This window comes from Grammomys surdaster, unplaced genomic scaffold (genome assembly GCF_004785775.1).
Source record: "Grammomys surdaster isolate TR1022 unplaced genomic scaffold, NIH_TR_1.0 187, whole genome shotgun sequence".
NCBI classification, from domain to species: Eukaryota; Metazoa; Chordata; class Mammalia; order Rodentia; family Muridae; genus Grammomys; species Grammomys surdaster.
In genome coordinates, this window is record NW_021604632.1 from 9,646,174 (window position 1) to 9,663,317 (window position 17,144).

General features: G+C 46.8%; 2 protein-coding genes across 4 annotated transcripts in view; both read left to right on the forward strand.

Annotated features, from left to right (window-relative positions):
• Window positions 1-3,006, forward strand: part of Dpep2 (dipeptidase 2) — a 6,751-nt gene extending 3,745 nt beyond the window's left edge. For all 3 annotated transcript variants that reach the window (XM_028768536.1, XM_028768537.1, XM_028768538.1), the window contains 3 exons: window positions 1,781-1,856; window positions 2,406-2,541; window positions 2,653-3,006. In XM_028768536.1, the coding sequence (XP_028624369.1) occupies window positions 1,781-1,856; window positions 2,406-2,541; window positions 2,653-2,898 (458 nt within the window). In that variant the 3' untranslated portion in view covers window positions 2,899-3,006. The remainder of the gene's footprint in view (window positions 1-1,780; window positions 1,857-2,405; window positions 2,542-2,652) is intronic.
• A 7,960-nt stretch (window positions 3,007-10,966) lies between these two features.
• On the forward strand, window positions 10,967-16,437 carry Dpep3 (dipeptidase 3). The gene is made up of 10 exons (XM_028768720.1): window positions 10,967-11,369; window positions 11,552-11,678; window positions 11,960-12,089; window positions 12,181-12,322; window positions 12,585-12,654; window positions 12,766-12,942; window positions 14,046-14,130; window positions 14,733-14,808; window positions 15,144-15,279; window positions 16,098-16,437. The coding sequence occupies exons 1-10, from the start codon at window positions 11,092-11,094 to the stop codon at window positions 16,362-16,364; spliced, it is 1,488 nt and encodes a 495-aa protein (XP_028624553.1). The 5' UTR covers window positions 10,967-11,091; the 3' UTR covers window positions 16,365-16,437.
• The last annotated feature ends 707 nt before the right edge of the window (window positions 16,438-17,144 follow it).

Genomic DNA, 17,144 nt, shown 5'->3' on the forward strand with positions numbered 1-17,144 from the left:
CTCCCTCTCTCTCTCTTTCTTTCTTTCTTTTTTTTTAACCTCAAAGAATTTTATTGGAGTTTGAGAGAATAATAAACAATTTCCTCCTAGGCTTTCTGAAGAGACTGTCTGACCTGAAGTCTTGGGGGTGACAGCACAGCCTTAACAGTTTAGCCAAGAATACGATAATGGGAGGTCAGGATGTGATTCAGTTGGTAGAGTGCTTGCCTCCTAGGAAGGCCTGGATTTGCTCTCCCCCTGCCCTCTACACCAGCTGATAACACAGAATGAGTTCCAGGATAGCCAGGGTTATGCAGAGAGACCCTGTCTCAAAAAAAAAAAAAAAAAAAAAAAAAAAGGCCTGGCGGTGGTGCCTTTAATCCCAGCACTTGGGAGGCAGAGGCAGGCAGATTTCTGAGTTCGAGAGTTCGAGGCTAGCCTGGTCTACAGAGTGAGTTCCAGGACAGCCAGGACTACACAGAGAAACCCTGTCTCGAAAAAAAAAACAAAAACAAACAAACAAACAAAAACAAAACAAACAAAAAAAAGGTCCCAATCTGGACAGTACATGTAGCACCTGATACTACCTTGAAACAGAGTCAAAGAATCCAAACTGAACATTCTCGTCCAAAGGAAGCCTCGTCAGGACTTGGAAATCCTGGAGTCTATTATGATAGACTTGGATATGACCTAAATCAGTGGCTTTTCAAATGCTTCCATTTCAACCTGAAGTCTAGTCTAGGGCTTGCTTGTGTTAGTTCAGGTGTCAGGTATATGGAGAACCAGCTACAAGAAGGGGAACCTGATGCCGGGCATGATGACACATGCCTTTAATCCCAGGAGACAGAGGTGGGAAGATCTTTGTGAGTTTGAGGCCACCCTGGTCTACACAACTGCTCCCGGACAGCCAAGGCTTTTTACACAGATAAACTGTATCTTAAAAAAACCCAAGGGAGTGATCTGTTAGGGCCATGGAAGCCATCTTTCAGTAATTCACCAAAACAAGAAACACAAAAAGGAAGGGGATGGGCACCCTCTGTAATTTCTCCTGGCCTTTTGTTTGTTTTGATTTTTTTATTAATCTATTTTATATGAGTGGGTGTTTTCTTTGCATGTATGTCTGTGTACCCCATACACCCCTGGTGCCCAGGAGGCTAGAAGAGGTCATCAGATCCCGTGTAACTGGAAATACAGATGACCATGTGGGTGCTGGAAATTGAACCCAACTCAGGTCTTCTGGAAGCGCAATGCTTTTAACCTTTGAGCCATCTTACCAGCTCTCTCTAGACCTTTTAAGGAATATAGAGTTGTCCCTTTGGCCACATCTATACAAATCTGTAAGAAGAATGATATTGTGTACATCAAGGAGACGGGCAGTGTTCAAACAGGAACACCTAAACGTTACCCTGGCGAGACTGTGTATAGTACCACTCAGCATGCAGATGGCACTGTTGTAGACAAGAAGGTTTCTTGCTAAGGAAATGTTCAGATTGAGCATCTGAAGCATTCTAAGAGCCAAGATAACTTCCTGGACTGGGCAAAGGAAAAAAGGGAGGGAGGGGAGAAAAAGAGAAGGCAAAGAGATAGATCAAGAGAAGCATCAACTTACTCCACTCAGAGATGCACACTTCCTGTGAGCTAATAGGGAAGGAGCTCATTCACGGTGAATTCATGGCTTAATGTACAAGAAGAAATAAAGTAGACTAGACTGTGAACAAAGGAGGAGGGGGACCAGCCAAGTCTACTTCCAGGGCCATGTTTTCCTTAAGAGCCATAAACTGCTGACGGTCTGTCTCCCCAGATCACTTTGACCACATCAGGGCAGTCATTGGATCTGAATCCATGGGGATTGGTGGAGATTATGATGGTGCCCAGAAGTAAGTATTTACCTCTCCACAGCTTGCCTGAAGCTACTCTCACCACATCGGGTCCTTATAGCCTTTAGGCTTTGCCCACTCGACCTCTCTCCATCTCCAGGGTCTCTTTCCTGTGCTCTCCTGTATGTCTCTAGCTCAAGGCCCCCACTAAGGCTACTATGAGAAAGCTCATGTCACATAACACCCATATCCAGCCCCAATCAGTCCATTCCCTCCGAGCTGTCAGCTAGGTTGGGTGGGGGGCGACTATCTTCTCTGCAAGTTCTTTTTTGTCATATTTTTTTTTTTTGCTTGTTTATTTGTTTCTGTTTTTTTGGGTTTTTTTTTCTTTTGTTGTTTTTGTTTTTCGAGACAGGGTTTCTCGGTATAGCCCTGGCTGTCCTGGAACTCACTCTGTAGACCAGGCTGGCCTCGAACTCAGAAATCTACCTACCTCTGCCTCCCAAGTGCTGGGATTAAAGGCATGCGTCACCACCACCTGGCTGAGTTGAGGTATGGAATTGAGATTAAGATACCAGGTCTGAGGTTCACCTGATGGTGACTATACAGGTTCCCTCAGGGCCTGGAGGATGTGTCTACATACCCAGTGCTCATAGAGGAGCTGTTGAGACGGGGCTGGAATGAACAGGAACTGCAAGGTGTGCTTCGAGAAAACCTGCTTCGTGTCTTCGGACAGGTGGAACAGGTATGAAGAGATGGGATAAGAGAGAGGTGTAAGAGCCTGAACAGGAGCTCACACACCTGATGGGCCATAGGAGACCTGGGAGAGCCACTGACCACCAACTGTCACCTCCAGGTACGAGAGAATAACAAATGGCAAAGTCCCCTGGAAGACACAATTCCGGAGGAACAGCTGGCCAGCGCTTGCCACTCCGTCTTGCCACATCGGCAACTTCAGAAACAATATCCAGAAAAGAATGGACAGGAGGCCCCAAAATATCATACACTCAAGTTACCACCCAAGTTCTTACACTCAGAATCCTCTCCCCACATAGTCCTAAGCCTCACCATTGTCTTGACCTTTTTAGGCCTTATCATGTGACTTTTAGAGGCTACCCAGTCCTCTCAGATATCATTCTGGTACCCTGAAAGCCCCTCTGCTTGTGCATGAGCAAGTATTTCCTAGAAGTAAATGTTTTGGACATAGAAAGAGATGTGAGTGTCCTTCTCTGCCATAGAGTAGGTTAATACAGGTTTCCTGCGCTGGTGGTCTGTGGAACTAGGCATTTCAACTACCACTTGCTCAAGGAAGTTGGTGTTGACCTGCACAACCCAGATGGGTGGGCTCAGCACAAGATGAAGCCAATGCTATGGGTCTGGCTTCAGGAAAGTCATCGTGAATTTTGGGGTCCTTCTTAGTATCTCATCTCAATCCACAAACTGAACCACTGACTCCCACCTCACAATCCCTCAGAGAATTCTTTAGATTCCTAAGAAGGGGATCCTACTGGATGGTGAATAACTTTCATTCTTGTTTGGACAAAGCCAAGACTGGCAGGACATATAATAGGTCATGGGATTCCAATGGTTGGACTGACTTATATGTGGTGATCTCCAGACCCCAGGAAGTTTCTCTCTACCAGGTACAAACTAATTAGACATCCATTCTATCCTACTCCCAGGCCCTGAGCAGAAATTAAAGCAACTGCAATAATAATAGGTAATATGAAGACCTAATACTAGGCTGCTGATATAGCTCTGTGGGTAGAATACTCGCTCAGCACGCAGGAAGTCCTGGATTTGATCCCTCTGCCCCCACCGACATTACATAAAACCAGTTGTAGAGCCGGGCAGTGGTGGCACACGCCTTTAACCCCAGCACTTGGGAGGCAGAGGCAGGCGGATTTCTGAGTTCGAGGCCAGCCTGGTCTACAGAGTGAGTTCCAAGACAGCCAGGGTTACACAGAGAAACCTTGTCTCGAAAAACAAAAAACAAAACAGTCTTGGAGATTCACACCTGTGGGTCCAGCATTTGAGAGGTAGAGTCAGGACTAGTAGGTATTTCAAGGTATAACCAGCTTGTGATACATGGGCTCATGACTCCAAAGGAAAAAAATTAAAGAGATGGGGAGGTAGCTCAGTCAGTGAAGCGCTTGCCATACAGGCATGAGAACCCGAGTCCAACCTTCCAAACTCAAAGTTTAAAAAGCCCAGGAGCTGGAGATGGCTCAATGGTTACAAACACTGGCTGCACTAGGTGGTGGTGCACAGGGTGTAGGCAGTGCAGCTACGGTTCTGTCTACATTGGTGGTCAGTGGAGAGCATTGCTGAAGAGGCCTCAGCCTTCTGAGACAGCTACCAGCCTTTCTTCTCCTCAGGGATGCTCAGGCAGCATGCTTCTGTGGGGTTACCCTTTGCCACCATGCTTCAATTTCAGGCGAGGAATTTTTAAACTGGGACACCCTAGATCCTGATCTGACTCTTCCTGAACTCGCTGTCTCTTGGGAGCCCGCCTGGGCGCTGGCTTCTCTTCCTCAGCCTTTGCAGGTATGGGAAGTGGAGCATCTCCATAGACTCAGTAGCCTCCAATCAGGCAGTATGTCTCTCCATGCCAGGCCATCTGGGCTCGTGCATGCCCCTTGTAGAGGACGTGGTAATATCCGGGGGAAGAAGGAGCTGTGGGAGGCACGGGCGCTGCAGGGAAAACCAGAACTGATCAGTCACTTCCTCTTTTTCCTGCGTGCTACAGAGCCTTTCCTCTCATCCCTTCCTGTTTCTGGCTGAGACCCACCTCTCTGCTTGGCATCCCAGACAGGCATCCCAGATACAGCCTTGGCCTGTCAGTGCTCTGGGTTCCCTTGAGAGCTGCCTCTGTGAAAGCACTTGGCTTCCGGGGAGCCAGTGGGAGTCGTGGGAGGCCAGCATGTGTGGCCCGTGTCCATGAGAATGGTAGAACCTTGAGCTAGCTGCAGTTGAGACCTCTCATTTTCTCCTCCCACAAATGAGAAGGGTTTTTAAAGGTCTGCCATTCCTGCGGTGTAATGAGTATGTTTGGAAAAGCGGTGTAAGATAAATTTCTTAAGAACGGGTTCCACCCTGGCTAGCAGCTCCTCTGAAGACTTGTTTATTCAAACTGTCTGTCTCAACCACACTCAAGGGTAACCCTATTTAACCTAGATCTTAAATGCTTTTCCTTTTTTCCTTTTTTTAAAAAAGATTTATTTATTTATTTTATGTATATGAGCACACTGTAGCTGTCTTCAGACACACCAGAAGAGGGCATCAGATCTCATTACAGATGGTTGTGAGCCACCATGTGGTTGCTGGGAATTGAACTCAGGACCTCTAGAAGAGCAGTCAGTGCTCTTAACCTCTGAGCCATCTCTCCAGCCCCTTTTTTATTTTTTCGAGACATCGTCCTAATGTAATAAAAGTCATAGCTGCAAGTCGCCTTGAACTAACACACACACACTCTTTCTCTCTCTTTGTGTGTGTGTGTGTGTGTGTGTATGTGTGTAAATGTAATGCATTTATTTGTTTTGGATTTCTGTATATGTGCCTGTGCAGGTGAGTGCAGAGGCAAATGGCAGAAGACAGCAACCAATGTCCTACCCTTTCCTTCTCTACCTTATTCCTCCGAGCCACGGTTTCATCTTGAACCTATAGCTTGTCTTTTTCAGCTAGGCTGGCCTCAAAGCCCCAGCAATCCTTCTGTTCTACCTCAGTATCACTGGGGTTACAGTTGTGTTTGAGGCTCTTCTGAGCCGGGTAACATGCTTTCTTAAGCCTGGAGCCATCACTTTACCCCAACTCCCTTCCAAAAAAAAGTTTTTTTTCGATTTTTCTAGATAGGGTCTCCCTTTGTAGCCCTGGCTATCTTGGAACTCACCCTGTAGACCAGTCTGGCCTCAAACCCAGAGATCCTCCTGCCTCTGCCTCCTAAGTGCTAGGATTTAAAGTGAGCACCACCATGCCCACTGTAAAAGATTCATTTTAATGATGTATGTTTGTGTGTGCTTGTGTCTTATGCATGTGTACCTGGCAGGAGCAGGTGGTTATAGCATCAGTGGCATCAAATCCCTTGGAGCTGGAGTTACAGGCAGTTGTCAGCTGCTGATATGGATGCTGGGAAATGAACTTGGGTTCTCTGCAAGAACAGTCAGTGCGCTCAAGCACTGAGCACTGTCTCCAGCCTCCTCAGCCCTTTTGAGACAAAAAAAAAAACAAAAAACAAAAAACAAAAAACAAAAACCAAAAAACAAAAACCCTATGTTGTTCAGACTGGTCTCCACCTCCTGAGCTCAAGTTTCCAGCTCTAACACATTTGGAAGGGCACATGGTAGAGTAGATCAGAGCCCTTCCCCAAACTATTCCACTCATCACTGGACAATAAGGTACATTTCTATTTGTTGAGTCTAACCAAAAATAGGTCTGGCCAGACATGGGGTGCATGCCTGTAATCCCAGTCCATGGGCAAGCAGGGAAGGCAGGAGGGTTGCCTCACATTTGGAGCCAGCCTTATTCACATGCAGGTGTTGTAGGTTACCTGGGTTACACAGGATCACTGTCTCAAAAATTAAAAACAAAACAAAACAAAACAAAAAAAACAAGCCCGATGGGATCACTTCGTATAGGAAAGAAAAGGCTAAATTGGTGATTAGGAGCTTTCCAAATGAACACTTGTCTAGAGATGGGATGTCATTTGTCCTCAGTATTGAACATGAATAACTGGCCCCTGAATGGGACCAGGCTATAGTGGTTTGAATAAGGCTGGCCTCCATAGGCAGGCTGTGGTAGAAACATAGATAACAAAAAAGAAATCCAAGAGTCCCCCCACCCCAGACTCATTTATCTGAATGCTTGGTCCTATTTACTGGAACTGTTTGGGAAGGATTGGAAAGTGTGGGCTTGACAAAGGAGGTACGTCATTGGGGACAGGCATTTTTTGAGATAGGGTCTCACTACATAGCCCTTAGTGGGTCTGGAACTACAAGGTCATCAGAACCTGCTGACCTTGAACTCAGAGATCTGCCTGCCTCTGCCTCCAAATATTGAAATTAAGGTCATGACCTACCATTCCTGGCCAGACAGGCTTTTCTTGACTTTATTCTGTCCCATGAGTAAATTGATAGAATTCTCATCTTTTTACAATTGGGGTCTCAAGAGATTCTAAGAGGTGGGCTGCAGATGTGGCTTGGGTTTTAGGGTTTGCGTAGCCTGCACAAAGCCCTGTTCCTTCTTCAGCACATTTATGGGGCAGGCACATCCTTCAGATTCTTTCATTTGGGAGGTGGAATTGAGAAGATCATAAATTCAAGGTCAACCTTGGCTACATACTGAATATGAGGCTAGCCTGTGCTACATGACAACCTGTCTCAAAAAAAAGCAAGAGGTTCCAGGTCTGGTGGCACACAGCTATAATCCTAGCACTTAGAAAGTTTGTGCAGGACCTGGTGAGATAGCTCAGTAAGTGAAGGTGCTTACTACCAAGCATGAGGACCTGAGTTCAGACCCCAGGATAGACATGGCAGAGGAAAAGAATCAATTCATTCTTTGAGTTGTTCACAAGTATTTTTGGGGCGTATACATGTACTTCCTCTCACACACAAAATTGAATAATAAAATGCTGAGGAAGATGTAGCAAGAGTTTAAGGCTAACCTGGGTTTATATAGTTAATACTCTTTGAAACAAACAAGCAAAAACACTGAAAACAAATCTCCCAGTGGACAAAGGTACTCCTTTCCAAAGCCTGATTACCTGAGTTCAATTCCTGGGACTCACATGATGGAAGGAGACAGTTGTCCTCTGACCTCTGAATGTGTACTGTCTCACACACACGAACACACACACATACACACCACAATTAAAAAACAAAGCCAAAAATAACTAGGAACCTATGAGATGGCTCAGTGGGATAAGGAACTTGCTGCCAAGCCTAAAGACCTGAGTCCAACGCTGAGATCCACATGGTGGAAGTCAAGAACCATCTCCTGCAAGTTGTCCTCTGACCTCCATATTGGAGCATGTGGTGGCCAGTATGTCTCTCTCCATCTTCCATCCTGTCCCCATACAAATAAATAAATGTAATAAAAAAATAAAATTGTAGGGCTGGAGCAATGGCTCAGCAGTTAAGAGCACTGGCTGCTCTTCCAGAGGTCCTGAAATCAATTCTCAGCAACCACATGGTGATCTGATGTACTCTTCTGGTGAGTCTGAAGACAGCTACAGTGTACTCATATACATACAATAAATTAATTAATTAAAAATAACCATGTCTCGAAAAACTAAAAAAAAATTAAATATAACTTTAAAAAATAAAAAATAAAAATGTAATAAAAAAATCCTAAAAACAAAACTAAACAAGCAACCGAAACCAACCATCCCTACTCCCACACATCCACTACTGCCAAATCAAAACAAAGAGGCCCAGGCTAACCCAAGAGCGCACAGATAAGGGGTTTGTTTATGACTGGCTTGTATGTATATGTGTGGACACACCCATATGCATCAGGCCTCACGCCATGTGTGTATAGGTGCCTGCAAAGGACAGATGTCATTGGAGCCTCTGGGGCTGGAATTACAAGTCACTGTCAGATATGTGACATGGGTTCTGGGATCCAAACTTGGATCCTCTGCAAAAAGATCAGGCTCTCAACTGTTATTCGATCTCTTCAGGCCCTAAATTTATTGTTATTTACACATTTGTTTCATTTTCTGTGAATATCTATGTGTGTGAGCATGCTTGTACCTTGGTGTACATGTTAAGGCCAAAGAGTAACTAATGGAATTCTTTTCTTTTACTATGTGGGTTCCAGAAATCAATAATGTGTAAATAACTAAAAATTTCTGAGTTCAAGGCCAGCCTGGTCTACAGAGTGAGTTCCAGGACAGCCAGGGCTACACAGAGAAACCCTGTCTCGAAAAATCAAAAAAAAAAAAAAAGAAAAAAAGCTTCCAAGAGCTGACCACATTTGGTACATTTCTGTAGTGCAGCTATTTAAGAGGCTGAAGCAGGAGGATTGCTTAAGCCATAACTTAAAGAACAGATTTGGTAATATGGGACTTCCATACCTCTAAACAAACAAGTAAAAGCTCCCCCAAAAGTACCAGTGTATAGAAACAGGGAACAGAGGACACTGTTAAATGACATTGCAGGATGTAGTTGGTAAATGCCAAAACATGGAAACTGGGTGGGTGGAGAGGAACTGAGAGTTGGGGGAGGACAAACTGTAATCAGAATATCTCATATGAAAAATAATTATCGCCGGGCGGTGGTGGCGCATGCCTTTAATCCCAGCACTTGGGAGGCAGAGGCAGGCGGATTTCTGAGTTTGAGAGTTTGAGGCTAGCCTGGTCTACAGAGTGATTTCCAGGACAGCCAGGGCTGCACAGAGAAACCCTGTCTCAAAAAACCAAACCAAAACAAAATAATAATTATCTTCAATAAAACATTTTAAAATCAACCAAACAAAAAGGAGAAAATACCAAGGACAGAACCAGCGATTATTTTCAGCATTAATTTTGTCCTAGGAGTCATGGTGCATGCTTTCAATCCCAGTACTCCACAGAGCAGTCAGTGGCAGGTGAAGGTGGAAGCTGAGAACAGACTTCTAAAAATTGTCCTCTGGCCTCAATCTGAACGCCACAGCATGTCGGCACCTCACCCTGTTCTTTCACACACATAGTACTGATAATAAAATGAAATAAAAAAAAAAGCAAATGAAAAAGTTAAGTAAAATGTAGGGTATAATTTAGTGGTAGAGTAAGAAAGCCTGGTCTACAGAGCAAGTTCCAGGACAGCCAGGACTACACAGAAAAAAACCTGTCTTGAAAAGCAAAAACTCAGTCAGGCAGTGGTGGCGCATGCCTTTAATCCCAGTACTTGGGAGTCAGAGGCAGGTGGATTTCTGAGTTTCAGGCCAGCCTAGTCTACAGGACAGCCAGGGATATACAGAGAAACCCTGTCTCGAAAAACCAAAAAAAAAAAAAAAGAAATTAATTTTTAAAATATCTGGACATAAGACTTAAATAGTTTGACTGGCACAGCAAGTGCTTGTACCCACTGAGTCATCTTGATGCCCTTCATTTTGTGAGGACAGCAAAAATTTATTAGTATTATTTATGAATTTTATGTATGAGTGCTTCATCTGCATTTACACATGTACACCAGAAGGGGGCACTGAATCCCTCTCTCTAGGTGGTTGTAAGCCACCATGTGGTTGCTGGGAATTGAACTCAGGGTCTCTAGAAGAGAAGACAGTGCTTTTAACTGCTGAGCCATCTCTCCAACCCCAAAAATGTATTAAGAAACGGTTTTAGTGTATATTGAAAGAAGTGTTCAGGGACAGGGAGGGGTACTTAGGATAAGGTAATTAATAAATAAAGGTGCAGGTTTCTCAACAGAGAATTGTGCTTGCGATTGGTTAGTTGATTGGTTGGAGACAGGATCTTCAGAATGTCTGAAGTTCAGACTGGCCTGGGACTCTGTATAGCACAGGTTGGTCTTGAATGCTTTGAAATCCTCCTGCCTCAATCTTCCAAGTCCTGGAATTATGCATGTGAGTTACTGTACATGACTTGGTAGGTTTTTGTTGTTGTAGTTTGATGTAGGGTATTGCTATGTAGCCCAAGTTGGCTATAAACTCAGAGCCCTGCCTTTGCCTTCTGACTGCTAGGATTATACACCTGGCTGGGCAGTCTTTCTTCTGTTAGTGGTAGTGTATCCCTAGATGATAGTACTGCTGATAGCTAGAGCTCAGGGGATCCAGGCCAGCCCAGGCAACAGAACAAGAGCTCACCACACAACCAAGACTAAAACCTAACAAAACCCACACAGATCTAACTCACTCCTCTAAGCGGAAGTTAGCATATCACAGAATAATTGACCCCACTGAGGGCACCGGCACTTTCAGGAACTAAAACACATAGGTCTGGCCTGGGGGTGGGATTAATTAGATTTCTGGGCCTCTAGCTGTTGTTCCCCACTAGTAGGCTCCTTCAACCCAGCCACAAACGAACAGCAATGAGGTAGTTGATGATGCACGCTGCAAGCAGAGACCCGCCAGGCCCAAGGGGGCGCCCTTCTACTTGGGGGAGCGGAAGGGCAGTGGTGCCCTCTAGCGACTGCGCTTGTAGGAGTGGAAAATTCCAGAGCGTCCGTTGCACAGCCGGGTGACTGGAAGCTCTTCCAAGCGAGGCCACGACCAGGGTACCTTGAATCGAAGGTCCGAACCCATTGTCGCCCTCTGCCCTATCCCTGCCCTTCTCAGGCTCTTGTGACCAAGACTGAGCAACATGCAGCCCGCGGGTCTTGAGGGTCCACGCGCGCTCGGCCTGCGGCCTCCGGGGCACCGGCTGTCCCTGCTGGGGGTGCTACTTCTAGTTCCGTCTCTGTGGGTAACCTGCACCCAGATTACTCCAAGCCCCATCAGTGCTCCGACCACGCCGGAAGCCTCCAGTGCCATGACCACTTCAGGCACTCCTAATGACAACGAAGTGTCAGTCGTGACCAGTGACCCTCGCCTTCGAGAGCAAGCACTGGCGCTGATGCGACGCTTCCCACTGGTGGATGGGTGCGTATCTACGGGTGTGAGGCAATGGGGGCTAAGCTATACTACTGAGGAGCACCCCCCCACACACACACACACCTTCCCCTTTTGCCACACAAGGGTACCCCCTCTCCCTTTGGCCCCATTGCCTATGGAACTGTCCTGGTCTGGAGGCCATGTTCTCACTCTGACCACAATATCTCCAGCCACAACGACCTGCCTCTGCTCCTGAGGGAACATTTCCAGAACAAGCTGGAAGATGTGAATCTGCGCAATTTCACTCGTGGCCAGACCAACCTGGATAGGCTCAGGAACGGCCTTGTGGGTGCCCAGGTAACCCAGAATGATGGGAATGTTGGGGCCACAGAAACCTGAGTAGGCCAGGCCCTCAATAGCTAGGTATTTGGAGCATGCAGTACACCATCATGCAAGAGAGTATAAAGACTTTTGAAGGCCAGCACAGAAGAGCTACTTAGATGCTCAGGTTTAGTGGAAATACATATAAAATAATCAGAAAATCCCTAGTGGGGAGGGGGGTTGCTGGATCCACAAAGGATATGGTAACATTGCCTGGGACATTCAGACTCACTGTGGACCTCTGGACCTACTCCTAGTTCTGGTCAGCCTACATCCCATGCCAAACCCAGGATCGGGATGCTGTGCGCCTAGCCCTGGAGCAGGTTGACCTCATTCGCCGCATGTGTTCTGCTTACCCTGAGCTGGAGCTTGTGACCTCAGCGGACGGTGAGCCAGGAAAGAGCTTGGGATTGACTCCAGTGGTTCTTTTCTTGGGATACAATCATTTGACTCAAACCCCCTCCCACCCCTTCTCTAGGTCTGAATAACACTCAGAAGCTGGCCTGCCTCATTGGTGTAGAGGGTGGTCACTCACTGGACACCAGCCTTGCTGTATTGCGCAGTTTCTATGAGCTGGGAGTGCGCTACCTGACACTTACACTTACCTGCAGCACACCCTGGTGAGCACTGTGCTGGGGGGTGGCCGGTCATTGGAGTCGTCAGACTTGTGAAGAAGGAATAGTGTGAGGCCCTTCCCAGCATGAGAAGTTAAAGTAACCCACTGGGGGAGGCTGGACTCTTTGCAGGTCTCTCACACTTCCAGAAAGTAGCTGGAGCCCTGGTCCTCATCTGTTCTAGATGTAGGATGGAAAAACAGAGGCCCCAGTTACTGATAGCCAAGCTATAGCCAGCAAGATTTACTTTCTCTTGTCTGTCTTGCAGGGCAGAAAGTGCTACGAAATTCAGACACCATTTCTACACCAACATCACTGGGTTGACAAGCTTTGGTGAGGTGAGGAATTATGTACCATATTTTCCACCCTATGTGTTTCCTACAGATACTTGAACATGCCTTTGCTCCCTGACACACTCTGCTCCCTCCCAAACCCAATTGTCCCTGCAGAAAGTAGTGAAGGAAATGAACCGCCTGGGCATGATGATAGACTTGTCCCACGCCTCAGACAACTTAGTGAAGCGGACCCTGGAGGTGTCTCGGGCTCCTGTGATCTTCTCACACTCAGCAGCTAGATCGGTGTGTGACAATCTGCTGAATGTTCCTGATGACATACTGCAGCTTCTGGTAAGTGGAGTAGCCATGGGGGTGGGGGTGGGGCCTCAAACCCAGGACTGAACACACTGTATCTAGCTCTCAACCTGTGGGTTGAGATCCCTTCAGCAAATCTCTGTCTCCAAAAATATTTACATTACATTTTTTTTTCTTTTTTTGGTTTTTCAAGACAGGGTTTCTCTGTGTAGCCCTGGCTGTCCTGGAACTCACTCGGTAGACCAGGCTGGCCTCGAACTCGGAAATCCACCTGCATTTGCCTCCCAAGTGCTGGGATTAAAGGCATGCACCACCACTGCCCGGCTACATTACAGTTTTTAACAGTAGCAATATTATGCTACTTCATGCAATAGCATGAATATAATTTTATAGTCAGGGACCACAACATGAGGAACTGTATTAAAGGGTCTAAAAGCATTAGGAAAGTTGAGAACAACCGATCTAAGTCTATCCCCCTTTCCACTCAGACAGGGTTTCTATATGTAGCCCTGGGTGTCCTGATACTTGATATGTAGACCAAAGATGGCCTTGAACTCAAAGAGGTCTGCTTGCTTCTGCCTCTCAAGTGCTAGGGCTTATCTATGTCTTAAAACCAGGCATAATAGCACATGCCTGTAATCCAAATACTTGAGAGGTTAAGGCAGGAAGATCATGCTCCTGCCTCATGAGGCAGGAGGTTGAAGCTAGCCTGGGCTACTTGGCAAGGTCCTGTCTCAAAATCCCAAAAGGGATGCAAAGAGGAAGATTCCTGTTTGTTTGTTTGTTTGTTCGTTTGTTTGTTTGTTCATTTGTTTGTTTGTTTGAGATAGGGCATCTTGCATAAATCGGCTTGACCTGGACCTCAGAACACTTCTGCCTCCCAAGGGCTGGGCTTACAGGCATGTGCCACCATGTCTGGGGGAAGATTCTTGACCATGAATATGAGGCTAGTTAACCGTCCTCCATCTCTGAAACCCAGGCCCAAATCAGTTTCTCCCAGAGACCTCCAAACCCCAGGAGAAAAGGTTCTTCCAGCGCCTGCTGGATTGCTGTCCTGCAAGGGTCCCCACAGCAAGGGAAGCAAACACACCAGCAGTCCAGAGGGGCTGGACTGACTGCTCCTTTGTCTGTCCCTGTAGAAGAAGAACGGTGGCATCGTGATGGTGACACTGTCCATGGGGGTGCTACAGTGCAGTCTGTTTGCTAATGTATCCACTGTAGCAGGTACGTCCCGCCTCAACTTTTCTTAATCTAAAAAAAAAAAAAAAAAGTTGTTGTTTGTGAGTGTTTCTCCTGCATGTACATCTGTGTATCATCAGGTACACCCCTGAGCCATCTCTCCAGCCCCACCATACCCACATCCTCAACTCTTCTCGCAGTTCCCACTTGAACTGTAGCCACCAGAGTTCTTAGACAGCTCTAATAGTCTATCTAGCACGTGCTGGGCAATGGCAGACCTTCCAGGGACCGTAAACTCAGCTTAGCACTGCCACTGGGGTGTGAGACTCGTCAGTGCTGATGGGTTTGATGCCTCTAGGTCCCATTTCTGCTCTCAATCCTTGAACAACCCTTAATTGCCATACCCCTAGACAGGACAGGCAGAGCCCCACCCCCACCCCCAGGGTCCTCAAGGGACCTAGAGAAGAGAAGGGTCTAATGGAGCCTTTTCCTGGTTGTTGCCACATTCAGACTCATACACGTGCAGGAGTCTTGTACAGGCGGCTGCCACAGCAAGGAGGGCAGGATAACTTGTCAGGACCAAACTTCCTCAGCTTTGAAATGCTCCCGATTGCTAATTCTTCTACCAACCAAACTCTCCTTCCTAGATCATTTTGACCACATCAGGACAGTCGTTGGATCTGAGTTCATTGGGATCGGTGGAAGCTACGATGGGTCTGGAAGGTACTTCCCCTGGGCTTAGCTTGGGCTGGCCTGCAGCAGCAAACCTCTTAGCCTCAGTTTCCCCATCCAGAAGTCTGACCATCCTCCAGAGCTCAACTACAAGTTCTGGTCTTCCAGCCCCTGTCTCCTCTCTCCATTCCCAGGTTAAAGGAATTCCATTCATATACCATAAATTTGTGTGGGTACAGCCACAGGTTAAATCCATCCTGTCTAAGGTTGTGATCACTAATCTAAAAACTTGACCCTTAGTTTTAGTCATGTATGCCTGGGCTGGTGGGACAGCAGACCCTAGACCAGGTCTCAGGGCCAAGGTCTCAGGGTGGCGATCTGCACAGATTCCCTCAGGGGCTGGAGGACGTGTCCACATACCCAGTGCTGATTGAGGAGTTGCTGAGTCGAGGCTGGAATGAACAAGAGCTTCAAGGTGTCCTTCGAGGAAACCTGCTTCGGGTCTTCAGACAAGTGGAACAGGTACACAGGTTACGGAGAAAGGATAGTGTAAAAGAAGAGAGTGGTAGAGACTAGATAGTGTGTTAACAGGCAGTGGTCCGAGTGGTCCAACAATGGCTGTCTCCGGACGGAATAGCCGCTCAGTGCACACGACTGGACACCTTAGCAGTCCTAAACCAGTGCTGGAGTCCTAGGGGAGTCCTGGACAGCTCTTGGTCTTCAGTATCCATCAGAATCCCAAAGAAGTAGGTTCTAATACTATTTAAAAATACCTCAGAGACAGGATAAATGAACCTTCCCTGGAGAAAAATGGCAAGCAGGCAAAAAGCAAACGCTTCCTTCTTCCATGTCCTTTTTTTTGAGCAGCTACCAGAAGGTGTGGCCAAGATTTATGGTGGATCCTGCTACCTCATATGATCCAGTCAAGAAAATAATTGGTCATCCTGGCACACGCCTTTAATCCCAGCACTTGGGAGATGGATATCTATGAGTTTGAGGCTAGCTTGTGTGGTGGGGACATGCTAATCCACGGCCCTCAGCACTCAACAGGCAGAGGCAGGCGGATCTCTGAGTTCTTGGAAGAGAGTGAATTCCAGGACAGCCAGGACTATACAGAGAAACTCTGTCTCCAAAACAAAGGAGAGACAGAACAAACTATATATAGAAACCCTGTCTAAAGAAAATAAGAAAGAAAAAGAAAATGGCTCACAGGCATCGCTAGCTGTTTGGGTTTTAGTTGATTACAGGTGTACTCAAGCTAACAGTCAAGATTGCTTATCACAGATGGGTGGCTCAGTGATAGGCTGTTGGGGTGTCTTATTGTTGACTCCCTCCCCCAGGTGAGAGAGGAGAGCCTTGGGCAGAGCCCTGTGGAGGTCAAGTTCCCAGAGAGACAGCAGAGCGGCACCTGCCACTCCCACCTGCTGCCTCAGCCTCAGGAGGACACACACCAGGACACACACTTGAAGGTGACGAAGCTGCCAAATAGCCAGGTCCTCCAGAGGCCTTCCAAAGCCCCTCCATGCCCCTTACCAGGCCTCATGGCTGCTGGCACCTCCCTAGCCCTCATCCTTTGGCTTTGTTGCTCTGGCCACAGGTCAGTTTAGCAAAACCCACAAAGTTCTCCTCCTCATTGGCCAGGCCCCAGTGTATGCTGAGAATAAATACCTGAAACACCAAGCCAAGTGACTGTGTCCTCATCCTGCTTTATTGTTGGGATCTGAGTGGGAAGGACTCTTGGTGAGGGAACCTAAAGCCGCAGCCAATAGAACAGCATAAAAGAGTTCACCATGACAGTGAGCGTGTTCCCAGTGAATGGCTGTATTTTTTGTTTGGTTGGTTGGTTTATGAGTTTTTCATCTTGTTTTGGAGACCTGAGTCTATGTTGTCCAGGCTGGCCTGGAACTCCTGGATTCAAGTGATCCCCCTGCCTCTGCCATCCAAGGACTAGAGTTTCAAGCATGTGCCAGCTTTCCGGTTTTCCTTGCTCCATATGAGAATCAGTTTAGCAGCACTCAGGAAAGAGAGGCTGGGAGATCTCTAGGACTTGGAGGTTTGAGAGTTCTGGGCCAGCCAGGCCTGCACAGCGAGCGTCTCTGAAATAAATAAATGGACAAATATCAGTCGGTGCCGACTCAAGCCTTGCCTCTTAAGACAAGATCATCCACAAGTTCAAGGCCAGGCCTGACTATATAGTGAGTTCCAGGGCAGCTGGGGGCAAACACAGTAAGACTCTTTCTAAAAACAAACAAACAAACAAGCAAACAAGAAACTTGTACAAGATGTTACAGGAAAGCAGTTATGACCTGAATATATGGACATAAAAAGCAGAAAACTAAATTAGTAACTTCTGTGCATTATTATCAAATACTACCAAAAGAGTGAGA